Below are 23,958 nucleotides of genomic sequence, written 5' to 3'. Positions count from 1 at the left end.
TGTATTACCAGCCTGTATGGGACAAGCGGTTACTTAACTACGTGATACTGGTGCCACATTTTGGGAGGTGGATTGTGCTGTTTTGGTTTTCAGTAATCAGTCATTTAACTGCTTTCTCATGCCAAACCAATTCAACTTTTTTTTTTTTCTCATCCCATAACTTTCTCCTATTTTCAACAAAAGTTTATGTGATCGCAGGCTGATTACCTTTTGCTGCATGAAAATAGAAGTACATTACAGTTGCACATGTGGGATTTTGTAAATAGTCAAAATTACGTTGGCATAGCTGCACAGGCTGATAGAAAGAACAAAAATCACTCCCGCAATGTGGCTCTGCATTCCCTCCTGCTCCCCCAGCCCCGCTGCAATGCCCTTCCCTTCTGCCAGAGACTGCTCTGCCTGCTGAGCCACCTGTGGAGCCATGCCCTGAACTGCTCTGTGAAATGATCCAAGTTTAAAAGTGCTTTTGGCGTAGTTCAGAGCACTCCTTCTTTAAAGTATGGCTGGACACACTCTTTCATGGGTGGTGACTTGAAGGGCCTGGAAGGGGACAAGCAAGAAAGCTTCCCGTAAATGAGGATACAGCTGGATGGCTTAAACCAGACCGGCAACAAGGTGATCAGAAACATATGGACTTGCCCTTGGGATCTTCAGTTATCTGTTCTTGTGCCTTTTACCTGAACGGCATCGGTATGACTGAGCCAGATTACACAAGAGCGTAGTGTCACATCACAGCCCGATTGTCTACCAGCTGGAACAAACCACTCAAGTACGCACTTTGACCATCAATCTGATGTTTTCCATTGAGAACAAATGGTAAGGAAGGTTAATTGCTGTGGGCACTGAAAACCAATAAGCATAAAGACTCTGTCTATGATGACAATATTTGTGAATGCATTTGTTTTCTGAGGATAGAAAGTAAATATTTTATTCATTGTCTTATGTGTGAATGCATGGTTATATCAGCAACACATAAAAGAAACAGGAATACTGTGTGCTACTGCAGTTTGCTAAGGACACAGGAATACTGATTTGAAGGCAACTAGTCCTTGATAACCAAAGCTGTAATTTAAAACGTAAATGCCTTTCTGAGCTCATCTATGCTAAGCTGGATAGAGCCCAGCATGTTTCAGTTTTTAAATAACTCATTCCCATGACCTTTGCAACTCACTACCTTACACAACAGGGCAAAAAAGAGCCTCATACACATGACTCAGGCTGCCTTAGGGTTGCTGAAATTTAAGAAGGCAGCCTACATAATATGCAGTTGGACCTGATGATCTTGAATTTCTTTTCCAACCTAAAAAATTCTATGATTATATGACCATAAGCAAAAGGAAAATAAAAGACTGATTATATAAGATCCAGCTGAATTGAACAAAACTCTGCAGTTATATAAAGCTGTGGGCTGTAGAGATGCATCCAAAGTTCAAAGACATTTTAAAGAAACAGCATGATGTGGCTGGTGTTTAGCCCCAGTGTTTAGTGTCAATGCTGGTAGAAGAAATGATCCTTCCTCTGAAAATACTACTCTAAAACACTTTGCAATCTGGACATGCTCCAGGACATTTGAAACACATAAGAGTAAAATGATCATGGGGAAAGAGTAAAGTCCCTGGACTGCTAACTTGCAAGCCCAAAATCAACCACAAGAAACACATGCTGTGAGCTCCTGACAATAGGCAGGGTAGCAGTCACCTTACACGTAATGAATGTCTTCCCAGTGCTCTCAGATCTTTCTGGAGGTTCCTCAGAGGCACAGCCCATCTGTGGAGAAACCTGTAACCTTGCACCACCTCCCTAGCCTGTGCCACCAGGACACCATTGATTTGTGCAACTGAATATGCAGGTTATTCAGACTTGCAAGCTAGATATAGCCCTGGGATGGAATCCAGAGCCAAGGAAGGCAACCAGGTGCCAATCCATGGCAAAACTAGACTGGGTATCCCTAAATGACCTTCTAAAAAACTCACCAGGACAAGAAAGGCACGCCTGAAGCAGGCCTGCTGGAAATGGTCACAGTCAATTCTTCTCTTTTGATTAAAAGCCTGGCACAGGCGCACAGCTTTGTTCTGTCTGACTCCAGTTCCTGAATACCGTAAACAAAGCTCCAGCTTCTCTTGCAAAACACAGTGCTGCTCCTTCTGCTGGTTCCTATCTTACCGTGTAATAGCCTAATAACTAAAGCTTAGTCCCTGTAACTGGAAAGCACTGGTATAATCTTCACCTTCAGCCCACACTGCCCATTTTTCCAGAAGAGTACAGCCGCAGGTCAGCTGAGATGAGAGCAATCCTTTCCCCCTGCCATGAAGACTGGTCCTTGACTCACACAGGAATCCACTCCTTGACTCAAGAGACAGCAACTGGGACTCTAACTTTCTGCTTAGGGCACCTGCCTGAAAGAACAGAATAATCTAGTGGATCTAGCCCTAAGACTTCAGATTTTTTAAAATGTTTATATTAGTTATATATTAGTTTCACAGCATTCTCAGCTATTTGTCTGTGGCTAGACCCAAGCTAACTCCTTTCCAAGCCTCCAGGAAAGTATTTTCCTTGTTTTGTGAAGCACACTGTCTGGGGACAGGCAGACAAACCAGAGTGAAGGTAAGAGGGTAGAACAAATACATTTTTGGTTTGTTGTTTAAAAATATAAACTAAACATGCAGTATAAAGCAAACAGTAAATGTTTATGTAGGTGGGTTCACTTGGGATAATAACTCTATTTATTAACCAAGGAAAACAGCAACCTAACTCATCTTTCTTCTAGAGAAAAATATAACAAACGCGACTATTTTTTCATCAAATACAAATTTCAGTCCCCAAAGGATACAGCTGGGTCTTATTTTTCCAGCATTTAGGCAAGGGTAAACTGCAGGAAAGCAAATAGGCCGAGGAGGAGGTCACTTTTGTCTGGTATTTGTCCTAAACTTCCTTGTTACAAGGGGAAATGGGACCTGATCTAACCCCAGACCCTGAGACATCTAAGAGATTGATTCAGAGTCTGCTCTTCATTCTAAATAGAAATTTCTAATTTTATCTTCCATAACTACTTTCCACTCCAAAGTACACTCTCATACTAAGAAGGCAACACCAGTACTTCTAGTCATTGGCACTGGTTGCTCTTCCTCATTGCTGGAAAACTATTATTCTTTAACATTCACATTTGCCAGGCAAGGTCTCAACTCAAATCAGCCAGATGTTTCTAGAGACCATCCGCTGGCTTTCCATCTCGACTCCGGTGATCTCAAGTAAAGACGAAAGCCTGTACCCAATTACCAGTCTCCAAACAATCTTCAATTTCATAAGTATCATATGTGATAAAATGAAATTGGGATATCATTGTTCCAGTGGTATTAGGTAGATAACATTTTGCCTGTTGTGAAGTGTAAGCTACTGTCTTTCTGGAAAAATGCAGGCAGATTCCCCTCCCCTCCCAACTTTAATCTCCACTGCTTCCCCTGGAGTCTTACTGAATCTTCTGCACGGCAGTCACCGTAACTGCAAATGTAGTTACTTTTTAAAATGGCTGTAACAAATAAATTTGGAAAATGCAGACAACAAACTACAGCTGGAAAAGGGATCAGCCCCTTCAGAGCCAAGATAATTAATTATTGGAGCCAACCTTCTGATATCCTGAAACTGCTTCCTCATAGCACAGGCATTGATAACATCATAAGCATGGTTCTTGAAGCTTGCCAAAAAAAGTATTTTCCAGTAACATTTTACTACAGAATTCCTTTACTTCATCAAGTTGTCAGAATGCTGTACTCCTCAAACTGGGTACCAAACCCTGAAAGACCAACCCAGGGGATGGGTGCAAGCTAGCGTACTACTCCTACCAAATGCATAAAATGCATTTAGCTCTTCGCTAAGGAGAACTGAGGACTATAATAGGATGGTGCAAAGAAGTCCTGAGGAGCAAGAGGCAACACATACAAGCTGAGCAAGGAAAATTCTGATTAACTACAAGGAAAAATTATTCACAATGGAAGCGGTGAAGCACTGGAACTGGGCCCCAGGCAGGCTAGGGCATCTCAGTCCTCAGAGACATCTGAAACAGGACTGGCCAAGCCCCTGAACAACCTGACCTAGCTTTGAAGTCGGCCTTGCTTTGAGCAGGGAACTGGGCTATATGACCTCCAGAGGTCCCGTCCGACTTCAACTACTCTCTGATAGTAGGAAGCTGGATCCCAACTGCTGAATGAAGCCAGACGCACTGCTTCATTTCAGAAAGGAACTGAGAGTGAAGATACAAAGGGCCTCTTGGGGGCAGGGACAAAATAAATCAAACTATCCCTGGGTCCCACAGTGACAGCAAAATACCCCCTGAAAGCAACTGTGTCTGTGATTCCCCACTGGACTCCCCTTTAGAAAGGGCAGGGGAGAGACAAGTTGTGTGGCTCAGTGCTGCTGGTTTACTCTAAGGTTGATACTCTTAAGAGATGTTTTTAAAAAATCACCTCTTGCATGGCCCGTTGTAAAACTTCAGAAACATTCACCATACCCAGGAACCCAGCTGTGTTAAAGGAGGCCGAATGCACCACCCACAGCAAACGCGCCCCAAGAGGACAGCAGAATACGTGAACGTACAGCCAAAACCTTCCTTTGAAGCAGACTGGAGATCACAGCAGCCGTTGCTGTTTGCAGGTACTCTGCCCGCTTTGAGCTCTACTGACACATTTATCTTTACCATGTAATGCTCCTGATTCCTGCTAAAAATAAATTACTGTGCTGTGCAACAGCAGACTTACATTGCTGTCATTGCTTCTATAATGCTTTTGGGAAAGGAAAAAAGATAATTTAGACTTGCCCTATTCTCCCTGTTTATTCAGTATGTGGCATGTTTTCCCCCCTTATTTTCCCCTTTGTTAGGCTTTTCTTTCCGCTTTCAAAACGTGTATCATTCTTCTATTTGTATTTCTTTTCTGCTCCAGGTTGGTATGGCAGCATGCCAGGTGGAAGTGTTCGATCTGTGCACACAATTTTGAGACAGGTTTTGTAAGTGACTGCTCTTTTAAACAGGCACAGGAGCAAAATGGCATTTCTGAAAGATCATGTGCAAAGATATCATTAAAATGTTAAGGAGTCAGGAGATATAAAATCAGTTGAAGTATTACTCTGTGTTCCTGACCTGGCTTTCAGTAAAACTGAAAAAATATTTATGTTTGGCACAAGAACTTACTTAAACTAGAAGGTTATTACAAACACACAATTTGAAATTAAAATGGATTTTGATGATCTGTAATGGAGTTTCTCTGGAAATGAGTGTAGAAAGCTTTAGGGTAACTACTGCAGCACACTAGCTGCAGTGATAATGCATAGCTGCCTATTGGTTCTGCAATGCAGAATTACCCACTGTCAGCAACAGGCACAGCAGTAGACAATTGATGTCTTTTCTACACGCAGATGATAATCCTTCCCTCCAGGAAAACAGAGAGACTTCACATACCTTGAAGCAATTACAAGTACTTGCATTTCCATCAGTCCTTGATGTAAAATGTTAAACATGGAACAACAGGGTTTTATTCATTAAAACAATTTTTGTTCTTTAGAATCAGCAAAAATGGCCTGTTGCTCAAAGTGCACAAGAAGGTCTTGGCAGCAGCAAGATGAAGAAAAGGAAAACCTAACTTTCCACTCAGATTGCAACATCCAACTTCTGGCATACCAGCAAACTCACATCAGCTTGAGGAGCAAAATGTCAGCCAAGTTTTAGTATTTTATCTTTCATTTGTGGAATTTATATGCAGCTGCTAAGGCCAAATTCTCTTCTCAGTATTTTAAAATTCAGATTCTTTTGTTCAAAGGGATATGTGGTATCCACAGGATACTGTGAGACAGGGAACCACAGCTTCCAATCCCAGCACTAAAAGTAGCTCCCCTCCTGGCCTTAAATCAGGAAGAGAAAGGGATGAATAAAATAAATAAACAGGTAGCTGTAACACTAACCTTTCAATTTCAGAGCATGTTATGGGATATTGAAATAATGGTCACAAGATGTTCTAAAGACCAGAAGAGCTAAATGCTAATTACTTTGTGGATCTCTTTTTTCTCAGGAGGCAACTCTAGACAGCAACATTATCTTCAGAAGTCAAACATGAATCCACTCTACAAACTCTGTACTTCCAGTTAGAAATAGGAGGTGGTCAGTGCTGACTTCATCCTAATCCATTTCTGCATATCTACTCATACAACTGTCACTCAAATACACCCAGACACAGGTCCATCTTCCCACACCCTTCTACCTTCTGATGGGGCGAGAGGACCCCTTAACTGTGCCACCTTCATAGTCTTTAAGAACATTTCTAAACTTGGGTGCTTTACAGTCACTCTCGCTGCAAGCAGAAAATTATGTAAATGATTGTTGTTACAGCATTCTCTGCCAATATTTTTCTAACAATGTGCTACTGCTAAAAAGGAATGTAAATTATTCAGCTTCCATGACATTTAATGAAGTCTTTAATGTACAATGGTGTCTCTCAGATGTTTTGGGTTGTTTTTTTAATTCCAAAATAAGCTTCAAAGATTTCTGGATAAACAAAAAAATGTCACAAAAGTCACCCAGAACACTAATAAATGAAATGTTAATACTCTCTGCTTTCAACTACTACCACGGGAGACTTGCATTTTTAAGGATGGCATCATTTTATCTTCCTAGCTGGTTTTCATATAGAGGGTCACAGGGCACCACTTTCCACTCTTATATCCCAAGTCAACCTCTTGAGTCTTCTGGGCACCAAGTGCAGATTTTCCTTTGTTTCCTATACTTGTTTCAGTATATAGCTGTAAACATCCTACCAACTGGATAAAGATGCAAGTACAGTCAAAAATCTATGTTTTGTTACAGCTGCTAAAGGAATGCTAATTGCAACACTCCCAGGCTAGCTGAACATCTGCTGCCAACAACACACAGCAAAGTGGGCATCCCAGCCACCCTGAAAATAGAAAGGTGTGAGAGCACATGCATCTATAAACAGAGAAAGAGACGATCGAGGAAATCAAAACGTTGTCAGATTTATATACTTTGTGTATTTTAAAAATTGCATGAAGAATAAGGCTGAATCAAAGTATCTCAGAAGCATATGCAAAACTAAACGTTGCCCTAGAGACGTGGAATGGGGACAGGATTGTATCTAACAGGGGGGAGAGAAAGGAAGAGGGGTGGCTGCTGCTCCTGCCGCACTGGTAGGAATGACAGGTGCTGCTCTTCTGGGGAAGGTCGGTTCTTCTTGGTAGCCATTGCCCTCAAACCATTCCTTGCTAGCAGCGGCAGCAGCAAACGCGGCTTTCTCAGAAGCACAGGGCTGAGGGTCCCTGGCTGTCTGCACTCCGTGGCAGCTTGCTTTGCCTGGAGTGATTCTAGTGAAGACAGAACACCAGGGAGCAAATGAAAAACAGAAAAATCAAACACTGCAGTACAGGCTTCTGCGGTCTCTTGCAGAGCTAACGTCCTTGTGACTGTTAAAGGCACTTAATGAACATTTCAAGGGAAAAATACCCTCATTTCCCACTCTCTAAAATTGATTCAAAGTACAGCAGCTTTTAAAAATTTTCCCATTTTCAGTCTCCGTAACAGGCACAAGTTAAATGACTCTGACTCCTGATTACAGATGCGTGGGGGGCAGGCTGCTGCACGGGTGACTACGTAGCACGGCCACACTTGCAGGACAAGTGTCCGGGACGAGCCACCCGGGTTTCCCTTCAGTTCCTCGACTTAGTGCCAGGCGCCAGCAGGAGGCCGGGTTTTTCTCTGGAAATCGCCGGTAATCACGCCTAACACCCGCGTAGCGCTCCGGGAGCAGCCGCCAGCCGCAGGCACAGCATCCCTCACCTCTGCCTCAGTCCCCAGGGTGAGGAGGAGGAGGAGGAAGAGCCGAGGGCAAGGCGGGCGGCCCGGCGCGGGGTACCGCAGGGGAACTCGCTCTCGCCGCGCCTCAACCTCCCTCCCTCCCTGCCGAAAGCGGCGGGGCTCGGCCTCCCACCGGCGGTTCCCTCACGGAGGGGCAGCTTCGGCCCGCCCCGCGGCGATGCGGCGGAGGGAGGAGCGAGGGGCGGCGGAGGGATAGGAGGGGTAGGAGCGAGGTGGGAAGGCTCCCCCCTCAGGCACACAGCGCGGGGGGGGGGGGGGGGGGCACGGGCCCCGCGCCGCCACCGCGTTCGCGCCTTCCCGCCCCTGCCCAATGCGCGCGCGCGCAGCACCCCCCTCCTCGCCCCGGCCGCCCCCCCGCGCTCCCGCAGCTGCCGCCGAGCCTCCGTGTCACGTGCCCGCCTTGCCCTCCGCGGCAGCCAATGGGCGGCGCGCCGCGGGCCGCAGGCCTTTATAAAGCGCCGCGCAGCGCGCTGGCCGCAGGCGTGAGGCGGTCGTGGCGGCTGTCGGGGGTTGGGAGCGGCGGGGGTGTGTGGGTGTTTTGGGCCGTTCGGTCCCTCGACCCGCTTACCTGTTCCGCCCGGGGAGCCGGGCTGAGCCGTCCGGGAAGGGGCCAGGTCTGTGCCCGCGCGGCCCAGGGAAGAGGGGGTCGTGCCAGAGGGCGGGCGGCTGGGGAGGGGCGGCCATGTCGGGGCCGCTCGGCGCCTGAGGGGGGGTAGCGGTCTCCGCCGCGGCGACGCCCAGAGCTGGCGGGCGGGCCCTGTCCGCGGCCAGCGGGAGCGGCATCCCGCCTCTGCCGAAGGGAGAGCGGGGCTGGCGGGGGGGCTCGGCGCCTGGGGGGGCGGGGGCAGAGGCTGCCGAGCTCTCGGCGGGCTGCTCCGGGCGCGCCGCTGCGGAGCTGGCTCGCTCCCATCGCCAGGCGGGCGGCGGCGGCAGAAGGGCTGCGCGGTGTGTGTGTCTCCTCTCTGTCGTCCTCCCTCCGTGTCGGAGCTCTCCGCCTTCTCTAACAAACTCTGCTTTGCTTCTCCCCTGCCCCTCGGGCTTCTGCTTTGTGGATGTTGGCGGCTTCTTGTTGTGACAGGAGAATGTGTGTGTGCCCTGGGCCCAGGCGGATCGGTATGTACCTCGCGCCGGTTCTCGCTGGAGCGCCGGGCTCGGGGGTCGGATGGGACCCGGGGTAGCGACTGCCAGGCTGGGCTGTGCCCGAGGGTTGGGGCCTGGCCGGAGGGAAGGATTAACGGTTTTGCTTGTGTTGAATGCTTCTTGTTTCTCCTTTCCTCCTGCCCCGTCCTCTCCAACAGGCTAATTCATTCAGGTCTGTCAAGTTCATGAAAGGCACCGGGGGTAAGTGTTTTTACTTGGAGCCACGGGTGTCTTTGGCACAGTTACGGCTGGTGTTTTGAGGGAACCTCTCTATGCAGGATCAGTCGGCCTTAATAGTACTGTTATAAGAAGGCTTGATTAAAAGAAGGGGTAATATTTTCTCCATTTTATCAGTGTAGTACTGCAAAACTCATAAATTGATCATCTGACTCTATTGGCTATATTCCTAGCTTGAAAAGTAGTGTTTGTACCCTGTTCTTGGCTTGGAGAGGTATACTGGCTTGATTCTGATCTGACAAATCTTGATAGGATTGTAAAATTTTCACTTAATCTCTTTTATTTCTCTGCCATCTTTTGAATAACCGTAATGAACTTGGGATCTTAAAAGTAATTAAGTGCTAGCTGAAGTGTTATATTTGGGGCATCAATGTTGCAGGGACAAATGGGAGAGACTTAGTATAACTTCAGCTTGGCAAACTTGGAATTTCTCTTTGACTTAATCAATTAGGGTTTATTAAATCTGATATGTGAAACAGACTGGTGTTTTAAGCTGACATGGTTCTACTGTAAAGATACAGTCTGTGGAAGATTTGAGGCCAGCTTCTTAGTACTTCCTCTTGAATTTCATGTGGTACTTGATAACCTAATGATTAAAAATCAGCAAAATATCCTCTGGTGGCACTGCAGAACCCCTATAACAGTTGTACACTTTTATTTTCACTTCATCATGGATCAACAACAAAACTGTCTGAACACGGTGGCACCATGAATGCAAATGCTTAGCAGTCAGATGAACTTGATTTAGTTGTCTAATGGGAGACCAGCACTGAATGAGAGGTGCTGCTGTAGGCCAGGCACATCAGTAGAACCCTGAGGTTACAATTCTGTAAGAAAAATAACTGCTTTTAAATGTCATGTAAAGAAATATACGTAACTGTTACCATAATAGCTCCCTTCTAATTAGAAGGCAATCTATATTTGGAGTTGCAGTTTACTTCTATTATGCTGTATGCATGTGAAGTCTGGGCTGGAGAAATAGTTTCTGGGAAGCAAATGGCTAACATGAATTTAGTATGTGTCTGGAAGTTCAAGCCAATACACTGCTGCTGAGTGCCTGGACAGCTGGCTGTGGTCCACAGAACTACAACTGGAGCTCTTCCGGGTGGCTGAACAACAGAAAACTGGCCAGTTCAGTCTTCATGGCTGTCAGTGAGGTCAATGAACAAAAAATTTGTGAAAATGTTAAGACCGACAGTCGCTCATTAATACTGGGAAGTCAGTGGAGTGGTAGAAACATGAATTCCAGCTTACTTTCAGCACTTGGGTATCTTGTGATAGAGATGGGCTCCACTCCTGATTATTTAAGGATGGCAAGCAAGCTTGGAGGGAAGAATGTGACTTACTGCCTTTTCTTGCAACACAGAGTGGGGTGAAGCTTCATATATTTCCAGACACTTCCCAACTGGTCTTGGTGATTGGAATCCTGTGGCAGAAGCTATGGAAAGCTTACAGAATAGTGATCACAGAATGCAGTTCCTTCTGTGGTGCATAATTCTTCAGATTGAGTATATATAAGGGCTTACTGCATATTTTATAGGGCTTGTGTCTCATCTGAAATACTGGTATGCCTGCTTGGCTTAAAGCACCCTGGACAACACAGCAATATCCATTTATTTGGTAGAACAGTTAAAGCTGAGATACAGTGGTGCTGATAGACTGGTACTTAGGACTGCAGTAAGCCTTGTGTAAGATAACTTGTAATGGTCTTTTCTAAGAAGCAGCTTTTATAGTGAAACTTATAAAAGCTGGAAAGAGAAAATTGAATTCCCTTTAACCACGTGTACTTCAGAAAGCACAGTTCAAACCTTTTTCCACTATGGAACTGTTTTTTCAAGTACAACATTAAAAGACTTCCGGCTACTGAGGCATAGTGAATAAGGGATTTAAGAAGCACTCATGTTAATGTTGTGATTCAGTTTGTAAATGGGGGCAGGGAAGTGTATGTTAGAATAGTCTGTCTTGAGAAGAATGAAATTATAAGAAGTTTTTAGATGTGGCAAAAAGTAGAAGAATACATTTCTTGGATGCAGTGCTTAATAGTTTATCTTAACACTGAACTAGCTTTAGGCTATTGTGCAGGGCTCTGTTGTAGTCATGGAAGCAAACGCAGCTTGCATATAATTCTTCAATTGACTAGCTTTCTAAAGCAGTTTGTAATCCTAAAACTTACTGGGGTAGCTGAGCTGGTGGTAGGAGAGATATATCTCCTTTCTACCTCTTGTGGTTTTGTCTGATAAGCTAGAAAATTCCTGCATAGACCACTGTGGCTGTTTTGTGTGTGTACACCATGGTGTTATGCAGGCTTGAACTTTTATATGTAAAAGCGGGGAGAAAACAAAACCTGCTGCTGACTTGTGATTGTCTAAAGAATGTGACCTACAAGTTGCTTTTGTCATCTAAACCATCTTCATCTTAAACCCAGTTGTATGTCACCTCAAAGTTGTTTCTTGAATCTGTTAGGTGCTTTCTCTTCAGCCTTATAGAAAGTTTTCCTCCCTGTGTGACTCTACCTGGTCTGGCTCTGTCAGCTGGGAAATCAGCAGGAAAACAAATTCCACAAGTCTTGTGGAAGGTGGCAATACTGTAGCATGCTTCATGCTAAGCATTGTCTTAACGTTCTGTTTGAAGTTGCATTGTCTGTCTGGATGTTTTCACTTCCTGCCTGCTATCTGAGTGGATATAAGAGCTAAAATATGCATGCTGAACTTAATTATGGTATACCTTTTTTGTTGTAGCCCAATGTGGTATCTACAGACAAGTACCTCAACACCTTTTCTGTCTCAAGGCCTGTGAAGCTATGAACTTCCTATCATAAGCAACTGTGTTAGGGGCTGTAAATGTCTTAACACAGAGTTCTGGGGAAAAAAATCTGTTTTCTGTCCCCCTAAGCATAGTTGTTCTCTTGTCTTTCAGCAATTCCAGTCCGAAGCTCCAGGCTACCATTGTTGTCTGATGCCATGCCAGCACCGGCTCATCTGTTTCCGTTGATTCGTAACTGCGAGATTAGCAGAATATGCAGTACTGTGTGTTACTGCCACCATAAACATCTCTGTTGTTTATCATCTCATTTTGCTCATGGTCACTTCAGATATGCACCTCAGAAGAAATTTGCAGCACTTTATAGGCCAAAGGAGAACTTTAATCACTTTATTCATGCAAGGGATTATGCTTCTGCACCACAGAGGTTTTACCTCACTCCTCCACAGGTCAACAGTATTCTGAAGGCAAATGAGTACAGTTTCAAAGTTCCAGAATTTGATGGTAAAAATGTAAGTTCTGTTCTTGGCTTTGATAGCAACCAGTTGCCTGCTAATGCTCCAATAGAAGACAGGAGGAGTGCTGCCACTTGCTTACAGACAAGAGGGATGCTTCTGGGTGTGTTTGATGGCCATGCAGGCTGTGCTTGTGCTCAAGCTGTCAGTGAAAGACTGTTTTACTACATTGCTGTCTCTTTGTTACCTCATGAGACTTTACTTGAAATAGAAAATGCTGTGGAAAGTGGCAGAGCTCTGCTGCCCATTTTACAGTGGCATAAGCATCCCAATGATTACTTTAGCAAAGAAGCCTCCAAGCTTTACTTCAGTAGTCTAAGAACTTACTGGCAGGAGCTGATTGATCTCAACAGTGGAGAGACTACAGATGTGAAAGAAGCTTTAATTAATGCTTTTAAGAGGCTCGATAATGATATTTCTTTGGAAGCTCAAGTAGGAGATCCCAATTCTTTTCTTAACTACCTAGTACTGCGAGTAGCATTTTCTGGTGCAACTGCCTGTGTGGCCCACGTGGATGGTGTTGACTTGCACATTGCCAACACGGGTGACAGTAGGGCAATGCTTGGTGTTCAGGAAGAAGATGGATCGTGGTCTGCAGTTAATCTGTCCTATGACCACAATGCACAAAACGAACATGAAGTGGAACGTGTGAAAATGGAGCATCCAAAGTCTGAAGAGAAAAGTCTTGTGAAACAAGATCGTCTCTTAGGTCTCCTGATGCCTTTCAGAGCTTTTGGTGATGTGAAGTTTAAATGGAGTATTGAACTACAGAAGAGAGTAGTAGAATCGGGCCCTGATCAGCTGAATGACAATGAATATACAAAGTTTATTCCTCCAAACTATCACACTCCCCCATACCTCACAGCTGAACCAGAAGTCATACATCACAAATTACGGCCACAAGACAAGTTCCTGGTTTTGGCCACAGATGGGCTGTGGGAGACAATGCACAGGCAAGATGTGGCTAGAATTGTAGGGGAGTACCTCACTGGTGTTCACCATCAACAGCCAATAGCTGTTGGTGGCTATAAGGTAACTTTGGGACAGATGCATGGTCTCTTAACAGAAAGGAGAGCAAGAATCTCTTCAGTATTTGAAGATCAGAATGCAGCAACTCACCTGATACGTCATGCAGTGGGTAACAATGAGTTTGGCACCGTGGATCATGAGCGACTGTCCAAGATGCTTAGTCTTCCAGAAGAGCTGGCTCGAATGTATAGAGATGACATTACAATTATTGTGGTGCAGTTCAACTCGCATGTTATAGGTGCATGTCAAAATGAGGAACTGTGAATTGAATGTAGTGAACTAGTTGCCAAAGTTGTAACAATGGCCAGTATGAGCAGCAAATAAAAAAACAACCACCCAACAATAAAACTCCCTAACCCCCCCATAGCAGATTTAGCCTGTCTTGTTCCTGCATTCCCCCAGAGCTCTAAATATGTGGGAAGTGCTATTGACCTAATACAAACTTGAAGAGGATGTTGCAGCTTGGGAAAAGTGTTTTTTTTGTAATAACTTTGCACTATTGATTTCATGAATGCTGCTAGAATGATGTCTTGAATTTGGCAGACTTGGATGGGGGCAGGAAGGAGGATAAAGAATTAACTATCAAAGATTTGGCTGTTCAAAAAATAAATCCTGTTTATAAGTATCTACAAATATCTACATATTATCTTAAAGATAAGATGAGTAAAAAGGGATTTTGTTGAATTCTTACAGGGCTAATTTTTGCGAAGGAGATGAGGCTGTTAGTGAACATATTGTCTGCTGTTTCTAAGTGGAATGTTACTTTAACCAAGTCTTCAGTGTAACAAAGTTGTCTAACTTTCATATAGACAATGTCATTAACTTCAGGATGTTTGTCTAAGTGTTGGACTTTCAATGCAGGTCTAAGCCATAATCAGTACCTGAGATTCTGTTATAGCTTAATTGTATCTTTTGCACGGTAACTTTGAATTCCTTGTGCATTAATAGTTTTTTGGCTGTGGTTTCTGCACAACTTGTAGGGCAATAATACATTACAACATGCAGTAAGATACCAGATAACTTTGTGGAGAACTTCGGTTGGCAGTATGAAGAAATTTCCAATACTTTTCAAAAAGTGTTGTTGGTCAAGATTTGTGTTGGCTTTCCTAAAGGTCACGTCCTTCATGGACTCCACCCCTGTCTGATGTTACTTATCTGGTAAATAAATTTTTCATCTGGAAAGATCAGGAAATCATTAACCTCTTTGTGGCTTTGTAATTTGCACTCATCTTCACCTTGACTATTTCAAATGGTCACATATTGGATGTCTTGCACTTGAACTCATATTTGTAAGTTGGGTTAACAAATTATAAAAATTGAAGTAATGCTTGTAAATAGTGTTTTAGTTGGGAAATGTAACCGGCATTGCATGTGTATGTTTAATGGTTTTTCCTAGCAACTTCTTTATTAGTAGCTCTGTGTTTCTGAACAGCTGGTGTATGCATGTTCTTACAGTCCAGAACACTGTCATAGAGCAGTCTCTGAAATGGGTTGCTCTGACTTATAGTGGTTGAATTTGAAATTAAAAGGTTGGCTATAATTCGCATGCCTGAAGTTGTTGGGCTTTAACTGTAAAAAAGTAGGGACCGACAACTGAAGTCAGCATTGCCTCTATTTTAGGTATGTTGCATTGTATGCAGGTTTATAACCTGCCCTAGGTTAAAATCTCAAATGCTGGATCAAATATCAGCTCTTGATGACCAAGAGAACGCGTGTAACTTGATTCTTGTGTTAAGAGAACAACAGGTCAGCTTATTTCACTTTACCGTGGTGTTTCAGCTAAAATACCTCCCTAGTCTTCATCATAGGTAGTTAAAATGACACTTTAAAAACCTAGCATATTTTGGTTAAGTAATTTGGCACTTTTAAATAGAAATATTGCCAATTAATGCTACTGTTACAGAGGGTACACTTAGCTGAACAATGAACCTGTGCTATAGTAAACATTGGCTCATCAAACTCAAAAATGCTACGTATACTTAGTGGCCTGCAGCTTTATATGTCTGGTTTTTTGCGCAGCCTTAAATATCAGGATCAATGTTGCTGCAAGGTTAATGATATCTGAGTTCATTCAAGATGTGCACAGCCCTTTATTTGAAGGGGAAAGGGAACTCTGAAATGCTTAGACAAGTACTGGCTGTTGACATTGCTTCTGTATGTTGTGTTTTGGTGACTGTATCATTAGCTAGGTCATAGACTTTATGCTCTATCATTCAAATGCAGTATGTATCTAAGCTGTTGCAGTATTTAACTTTTCATACTTTTTTACTGTTAAAGCTCTATTACATGTATTGATGTATTTAACCTATGATTATTGATATGGATTTGGTACAAGTCATAGCTAGAAGAAAGAAACATTGGTCCCATGGATACAACTTTTATTGAGGAAAAGCTGCTTTTTGCAATAAAGATGTGTATGTATGGGGTCAGACAAAATAATATGTATTGCTTGGAGACTTGCTCAGTATGTATGCAGTGAACAGACACAGCATAACTGCCTGCTGAACAGGTGGTCTGAACAAATATCTTTTAACAGATTCCAATAAAATGATCAATTAAGCAGAAATTGATGTGTATTGGCTTGATATAGAATGTGATAGCTATTTTGCTAGGGCTGAAGGTTGTGGATTACTTGTCGTTCGTGAATGTACTCTGTGTAGACACTGTTATGAATAGACCAAATGGCCAAACACGGTATAAATGGAAACAGACTCGGGATTGGACTTCAGAGGCTTGAACCTCTGCATCGGGCATGCTGGTGCTGCCGCCCTCTGGCAGCAAAGCTCAGACCTTTCCGTCAATGTCACTGCATGTCTCCGTTCCCATCATCTCATGATGACTTTCGGTGGCAATGCTACACGTAGAGCAGCATAATTCGAGATCATTACTTTGTCGACTGTACCCTATACAAAGCAATACAACATGTTGTAAACAATGTGAAATATTTATGTGCAGATTGAAATGGCATAAGAAAGACTTGATGGTAACCTAGATGGACGTTGATCTTCTGCTGCAGGTGGGTGACATGTTCTGTTTGTGTTGTCTCCCAGACTTGTTGCATTGCAGAAAGTGTGGCTACTTAGGGGGGATGCTGTGATTAATTTTCTAAATGAAGGTTTTACAGCTGCAAATACATGGCTCAACCATCCTTCTGGGTTGGTTGGCACAAGTGTTCAAGTTCACCTTTAAATCTTAAATCTTAAATCTTTAAAACTGTTCTAGATGAGTGTGTTGGCAGAACTGTTTAACAGTAACACAAGGCAAGAGTGGAAGGTCTTTTCTTAGTCTTGGCGGTCCTGGATTAATGGCTGGACTTGACGATCTCAAAGGTCTTTTCTAACCTAAATTCTCTGATTCTGTGCTTCCAATTTAAGGCTCTGTTAACTCTGTTCCCTTGTGTTCAAAATATGTGCGTTATATTTGCACATACATACATACGTATAATTTGGACACCTACTGTTATAACTTCTGTATTCTCTATTTGCCTCTTGTGTGCATGACTTGGGAAGTACAGAGCTTACAAAATTATTTTCCCTTTCCATTAATTTTCTCATTGCAGGGCAGAGTTTTGCATATAGCAAACTTTTAAAACATGACACATACAGCAAGGAGCATAGTCTTATCACTAAATGTTGTTTGTCATTATACTCTTAAACTCAGGTCCTTGTACTTAAAACAATTCTGGAGCAGGAAGATACCTGGTAACTATTTCTGGTAAGTGCTCTGCCAAATGGCTAGTCTGCTCTGCCCTTCTTCAGTGGGGAGCCATATTGGTAATGAGATGCTGGCATAGATGGATAATTCCAGTTTCTATTTTAAACATCTGTGGTGTCCAAAGCTCCCTGATGCAGACAATCCACCTGGTTTCATGACTGATGAATACATGCCATCTGATTTGCACCAGTGACCTTTGTGAGCATGGACTGCTGAATGCCATGATCAGTGCTGTGCACAGCAGCCCAAGAACAGCATTTTGCTAGCACAAGGTGGTCTGGGATGCCAAGGTAGTTGGCATCTTTTACTTGCCACGTTAGATCTTGTGTAAGAAACTTGTGCAGCTCCTGGTTGTTGTTCAGTAATGTATAAACAAATAAAATATGTGGAGCTGGAAGGTGTGGCTAAAATGCCTCATCTTCAGTTTCCTGAAGCTTAGAATGAAGCACATGCTATGGGTGCGAGTAACTTTCTTCTAGCCTGCCAGATGGCATGCTGCAGCTTGATGATGTTCTCTTGCTGTATGTATAGTGAAGAACTTTGGTTTAGCTTAGCAAAATGAGGAAGTCCAAAGTGTCTGTCTCCAGAGAAGATAATCTGTATTCTGCTGAGAGGTGCTTCAGGTGTGGTAGCGTTTCCCTGAACTGTTTTGGCTGCTGCTGCTTTATGCTCTGTTTAGAGGCTTAAATACAGAAGTTAAGGAGAGAGTTCATTGTTGTGTATGTGGTCCTATGTTAAAACAAATATGCTTAAAATGAAGCAGACATTGGAATGAATACATTCATGGTTTCTCACGCTAGGTTAACTGTTTTGTCCTTTTCCCCTGTTTTTAATTGAAAGCTCTCCTTTGCCAAGTGCCTTCAGTTTCAGGATCTTTCCAATTGTTTTGTTTTTTATTCAACAGTGATTGCAGGATGTATTGATGTCTTTTCTAGGACTAAAGTATTTGTGCAGGAAAAAGGCTTGCTAATGTGTTCTGGATTAAATTATTTATTCAACAGCTACAGTATATTTAATTGCTGTGCAAACAAGTAATATTGTCCCTTTGTCCGGAGCATGTTGTCAGATAAAATGTATGTAAACTCATTGGTAGAATATTTCTCAGCTTACCATTAACCTGATTTATCAAATCTTGATGAGGAGTTATTTCTTTAGTTTACACCTTTAAAATACAGTGTTAATTAGCCTGTAGTTTAAAGCTAAACAGGAATGTTCTGTCATCATACCTCTGCAGTAGAGGAAACACAAAGGTGCAGGGTGGCTGTAGACTATTTTGGGATAGTTCTCCCATTACATGTTGGGGGCGTGGTGGTGGTGGAAAAACAAAAGAAATGTGTATCTGTTCTTATGGTTCCTAGTGTGAATAAGTAATCACAGGTTGCAGGGGTGTTTTATGCAGGAAGCTTTTTGCTACCATCACGGTGGATCTTCCTTTGAACAAAAATTATCCTTTATTTATAGACCTTCTATTAGATCTTTTTAGCTAGGAAATCCTATTTAATAAAACTTGCTAATGCCAAACTTTTTATATAGCATCATGAACAAGCTGTTCATTTTTAATATCCTATATCTAGGTAGCACTTTATGTACTGTCTCACCTCTTAATTGCAAAATTAATCCAGTAAAGTCTGTCTAACCTTCAAATCACATGATACTGAAAGACAAGGAAAATTATTAATAGAAAACAGGGAAGTCCTTGATGTTACCAGGCAGCACCCCATGAGCTGACACACAACCACTCAGTTTCATTCAAAAGCTTTGTATGTTAATGAAATGCGTCAGCTCCCTATGACTCTGGTCTTTGTCAGAGCTGTTGCAAGCCTATAATCATTAATTCTGTAGGTCTCTCCTGCTGCCCATCCCTGGTACTTCCTTGCCCGATGTGGTGTCTCGACAGCTGGGCTAATATAAAAATACTGGTTTTCCAGGACTTTATGGATTATATGAAAGCTTATTAAGGTGGCTAATGGTAATCAGTCAGTGTTCCTAGTTTTCAGACAGCTGTGAGAGGAGTGAATGGTGCTTCCGTAACAGCAGCCTCTTCTAGAGGGAGGAGAAGGTAAACCTTCATTCATCTCTTAACAAAAACGGGCTGCTCTACAGAAGACCCAGCTATAGGGGAGCAGTGCGTAACAGGGTTATATTACTCCCGCTAAGAAGCGAGGTGTATTAATCTGTACAGCATGCTGCATCAATACAGCCCTCCTGCAAAACTCAGCGTTTTCCCATGGATATGTAGTCACTGTCTGTTGTGGGTAGATACCAGCTTTGTCTTAAGACACCTCAACTTGGATACTTCTGTGTGTGCCTACATACTGGGTGTTGAAGCTCCTATTAACAGGTAGCAGAGCTGTATTCAGTGCATGCTGTGGAGTCTCAATAGTTATTCAGCCTACTCCACACCTACATTAAACTCCATTGAGTGTAATAGAAGCTTAGTCACCTTGGCCACATATAGGCAGCTCCATTTAGGTGTTGTCTGGAGGCAAATCTTAACTATTCTTTCCAGTGTATGCAAGGATACAGTGATCCTGCAGTTTTTGCATCTGCCACTTCTGCGTAATAACTGTTATCTAGGTTCTTAAATTGTGTTGTACCTAACGTACTTCCAAGAGGCCCTATTCTAAGGGCATGTTCTTGCCCTTTGGCCCTGTAGTTATATGGAAGTGCATATGAAAGCCCAGTGGCAACACTTGTGTTGCTCTACACAGGTGCTGTGCAGGATATGGCTGTCATGAGCTATGACGTGCTGCTATTGCCCCAAGGAGTCCCTTCGCTTTGCCTGTTACAGAGCCCTGCTGGTGTTTAACAGTTAAGTGAGCAGTGTGTTTTCCTTGGCGTAACCCTCTGAAACCTGCACTTGCAACAGAGTTCAGCATTCCTTCTAGTTTGAATGAGTAGGAATCTATAGTAAAGCTCACAACACAGCTGATCAAGGAATTTGTTCTATTTATTCTACTACTAAGCTCAATGGTAAGGACAGGTCTGTAGAAAAGATAATCCAGGCCTTTACATAGTTCCCCTTTATCTGAAAAAGAAATAAAAAATTCCTGAACTGGGGAGACAGTGTGTTTTTATCAAAATAGTCCAGCTTGTAAAAGGCCAAAATACTATGGAAAAAAACAACCCTAACTTGTAGTTGGTAGTACAGAAGGGAAAAGTCTTCTAGCAGGCAGGTTGGCAGCACTGTAATGGGGCAATGGCAGTCAGACTGCTGCCAAACTGCGTCAGGGAATCTGGTCTAGAAACGGACACTGAGGTGCCATGCACTGCTTAGCGAGCACTGACATGAAAGAGTCTGAGAAGCTGTCTAGCTCAATGTCAGAAAGATAGATAAGCATTAAAAAATGGTGGGTGTTTGACACACACTTGACAGTCTTTTTTTGTGGGTTTTTTATATTTGGGCCGTGCTTATATAACTTCATGCCAAGTCGTCTTCAGCAGGTGAAAAGAATCTATATTCCACAGAATTGATGCAAGGTATGCACTTCTTAGAGCTGCAGAAGGCTACTGACTACTCCTCATTCTTTGTCAAGAGTATGCAAGGAACTACTATGAAAATCCACTAAACAGAAAGGTACAAGGAGGAGAGAAAGTCATACAAGATTAGGCCCCCCAAAATAACAAAAATTTTTCAGACTGGTAGCTGGCAAACATTCATGCTGGTATCATGGCATGGTAAAGCCACTGTAGCAAACAACATTTGTGAATTAAAATTGTCTGAGTTCAAACAGTTGGAATATATCATTACTGAATTTGGTAAAAGACACAATTCAGAGAATTTTGATGCCTGCTTTATTAGAAATGCCTGAGTGCTATGGCCCTATTTTCTAATGCAGCAGCTCACAGGAGTCTTTGAAGCATGTCACAGCAGTGAGATTAAAAGGTCAGTGATGAAGTCAGGGAATCATGAAAGTCCCTTTGATAGGAGATCAAGTGTTTGCAGGATTCTTGCAGGAAGGGTGCTTGGAAGCTCTCACTCAGTGCAGCAGCTAACTCTTAAAAATAAAAAATAGGGAAGATTTGTCTAGCTAATGAAGAGACAGAGAAAGCACGTCATGAACTGTGAGGCAATGACTGAAATGGCAGCGAGTAGTTAGGTTCAGAAAAGGAACAGAACGTGGGAGTTTTTCTGAGTACACAGGTGCAATGGATGTGAATCCTAAAAAAAACCCACCAGGATAAAGTAGGAAAATGGAAGGAGGAAAAAATCATGTCATAATGCATTTTTAAAGTTGAAATTGTACATGTGAAAACTTACATGTGTGTCACAACATGCAGAAGGCAGCACAATAAACTATGATGATATCAGTGATGGTTATGAATAGAAAGATGCTGTATCAGTTACTGCTGGTGTCATGGTTCAGCTCAGAAGGAAAAAACAGCCACAAACCAAAAAGCAAACAGCATGCTGCATGTGAGATCAGAAACAGCTGAATGCCCAAGCTGAAGACCAAAAACGCTGCTGCTTTAAAAAAAAAAAAAAGCCAAACAATGTACAAGTGCTGTTGTTTTGATTTTATTTTTTTAAATGATGTTTGCTTTACTGTTTTTGTGCAAACATGGTAACAGAGATACAGGTTATCAAGAGAAATGTATGAGTGCAGGAAATTTTAAAAACTAAGGACTGTGCACACTACATAACAGTACCTTTCTGATTTTTACATTGCCATCTCAGTGCAGAAGAAAGGAAGCTGTGAGAAAGGAGGAAAAAAAGGATCAGAAAGACTAAGAGGAAAGCAATGATATTCAGAGCTGAGGAACACCCATTGAAAGGAAGGGAGAACAGAAGTGGCACACAAGTTCATGTAGCTGCTTTAATGCATTGTCAAGGATAACACAGTCAGTCTATTACATCTTTTTCTTTGTACTACAGCCTCATGGGAATTATTTTTCTCTATTCCCTTTTGTTTTTGTGCCACTTGATTTTCTTTTTCTAAAAGTCGTCTTGTTTGAATGATGGCTGTATGGTTTTTCAGAGATTTTTTGGGCCCTAAGGCTGTGCTTGTAGACTATGGGAAGTTATTTGGCATACAATGTCGTTAAAAGCAACTATATGCTGAGATTTCCATGGTGGTTAAAATGCAAAACCAGAAGTTTTGCTCTCATGCATTGCACCAGTTGCTGCTGAAATTAATACTAATCATTGTGGTATTCCCTTGCTCAACAAGTTTTTCTAGTTCTCCATACCTGGGTGAATGCTGCTATCCTGAAGATAGAGTTGATTTTGTTTATCTTAAATCACCCTCACTCAAGAGAAGAGCATGCTGTGGGTATGTATGTGTCTTCGGGGCACCTGGGGATCCTGCCAGTCATCAGAGACAGCTGGGTCAAGTACTACTGAGAGGGGAGTAATTAATCAGGTGACAGAGTTGTTGCAAAACTGGGTGCATCATGTGATGTTTGGTAGCTACAGCTTTATAGGCAAATAACTAAAATTTTATCATAAGATGGTTTTGGGGAATATTTCATTTCCAGAAACTTCCTCTGAGATAAATTTAGTTCCTGAAATATTCCACTGGTGGGGGTTTGGTAGCACAGTGAATAAGCCTGTATTGGTGATGTGACTGTGTGGGCAGAACCTGCCAGGAACATAAGTCCAACATGCATTTGGACTTTGCAATAGTGGATTGTTCAATTGACTGCATTAAGCAGAATATGAGGTTGTAGAGTATTAGGTTAGCAGGGACAATAATATATTCAGACCCAACAGCAAAGCAGGACAGGAATGTAAACCCCAAAGATAATAAAAAAAATTGACACAGATCTTAGGTGTAATAACTTAATGGGCAATCCTATATTTTAATACAGTAAAAACATTATTAGTCTGGATGAAAGATTATAAAATGTGAAGTAAAATATCCATTTCCAGCTGGGGAAAAAAACCTAAACCAGCAACAAAAATTAAATATTTTCCACTGTAAGTTCGAAGTTTTCTTGTAAAAGAGGGGTAAAAGGAAATAAAAAACCTAGTGACTAATAATGACAGAGAAAATGTTTGATCAAATTGGTACCAGTTCTGATCTACTGATTTTAAAAACCAATCGACTTATACAAGATATGGGTCTTTACAGGTGTATTTGTAGGACAAAACTAAGAAACATTGTAAGTTACAATGGCTGCTAAAGGAATTCTGGATTCAAAATGTGTATTAATTTTCATATGCTTAATTCCATTCACACAAATTAATTTGCTGAATTACTTCTCGGAGGAGCAATGAAAAGAGCAGGCTAGTTTTATTTTTTTCTTAAAATTTGAGTCAAACTAAACCAGTATTTTGTCACTTAATAATTTGAATAAACTCCTCCCAAACACTTTACATCAGCTCTTTACTATTCATTCCTTCATGATCTGTAATTAGTCACTTGAATCAGAAAAAGAAAGGGTCAGAATAAGGAGGAAATTGTGGTTTGAAGTTTTCTTAAGAAGTCAAATGATTTAAAAAATGGGCTGTGGAGTTCTTTGATGCAACACAAACTCTGAGTTAATTTCCTCAATCTATTTTCACAGAATCACAGAATGGTTGAGGTTGGCAGGGGCCTCTGGACATCTAATCCAACCCTCCTGCTCAACCTCCCAGTCAGAGAAACTGCTGTCACAGCTCAGTCAAGTGGACCAAAGCTTCAGGTGGGTCAAGGGAAGTTTGGATAAAGCAAGCCTGGCAAGCCTCAGTCCTGAGGCCTTGCAAACTCA

General features: G+C 42.5%; 2 protein-coding genes across 6 annotated transcripts; one reads left to right on the top strand and one right to left on the bottom strand.

The window, feature by feature from the left end:
* Positions 1 to 6,488: 6,488 nt before the first annotated feature.
* LOC130146548 (translation initiation factor IF-2-like) lies at positions 6,489 to 8,653 on the bottom strand. The gene is made up of 2 exons (XM_056332789.1): positions 8,439 to 8,653; positions 6,489 to 7,359 (listed from the first exon to the last, which is right to left on the bottom strand). Exons 1-2 carry the CDS (start codon positions 8,651 to 8,653, stop codon positions 7,134 to 7,136), a joined length of 441 nt encoding a protein of 146 aa, XP_056188764.1. The 3' UTR covers positions 6,489 to 7,133.
* On the top strand, positions 7,519 to 16,117 carry PDP1 (pyruvate dehydrogenase phosphatase catalytic subunit 1). Of its 5 annotated transcripts, XM_056332785.1 has the most exons (3): positions 8,335 to 8,484; positions 8,949 to 8,983; positions 12,164 to 16,117. In XM_056332785.1, exons 2-3 carry the CDS (start codon positions 8,953 to 8,955, stop codon positions 13,813 to 13,815), a joined length of 1,683 nt encoding a protein of 560 aa, XP_056188760.1. In that variant the 5' UTR covers positions 8,335 to 8,484; positions 8,949 to 8,952; the 3' UTR covers positions 13,816 to 16,117. The 5 variants fall into 5 exon arrangements, with proteins under 5 accessions (XP_056188762.1, XP_056188760.1, XP_056188761.1 ...); XM_056332787.1 differs by lacking the exons at positions 8,335 to 8,484; positions 8,949 to 8,983 and adding an exon at positions 7,519 to 7,850; XM_056332786.1 differs by lacking the exon at positions 8,949 to 8,983 and having other exon boundaries at positions 8,338 to 8,484.
* The last annotated feature ends 7,841 nt before the right edge of the window (positions 16,118 to 23,958 follow it).

Source organism: Falco biarmicus, chromosome 3, assembly GCF_023638135.1.
Source record: "Falco biarmicus isolate bFalBia1 chromosome 3, bFalBia1.pri, whole genome shotgun sequence".
Taxonomy (NCBI): Eukaryota; Metazoa; Chordata; class Aves; order Falconiformes; family Falconidae; genus Falco; species Falco biarmicus.
This window is presented reverse-complemented; position numbering and strand designations above follow the sequence as displayed.

What these genes read in the sequence shown, in the direction of transcription:
- PDP1 (XM_056332783.1), top strand. Translation starts at nt 9,124, where the DNA reads ATGCTTCTTGTTTCTCCTTTCCTCCTGCCCCGTCCTCTCCAACAGGCT. An exon ending in GTTCATGAAAGGCACCGGGG is followed by an intron (nt 9,212 to 12,163) that starts GTAAGTGTTTTT and finishes CTTGTCTTTCAG; the next exon opens with CAATTCCAGTCCGAAGCTCC.
- LOC130146548 (XM_056332789.1), bottom strand. Translation starts at nt 8,653, where the DNA reads ATGCCGCTCCCGCTGGCCGCGGACAGGGCCCGCCCGCCAGCTCTGGGC. An exon ending in CGGCTCCCCGGGCGGAACAG is followed by an intron (nt 7,360 to 8,438) that starts GTAAGCGGGTCG and finishes TGTCTTCACTAG; the next exon opens with AATCACTCCAGGCAAAGCAA.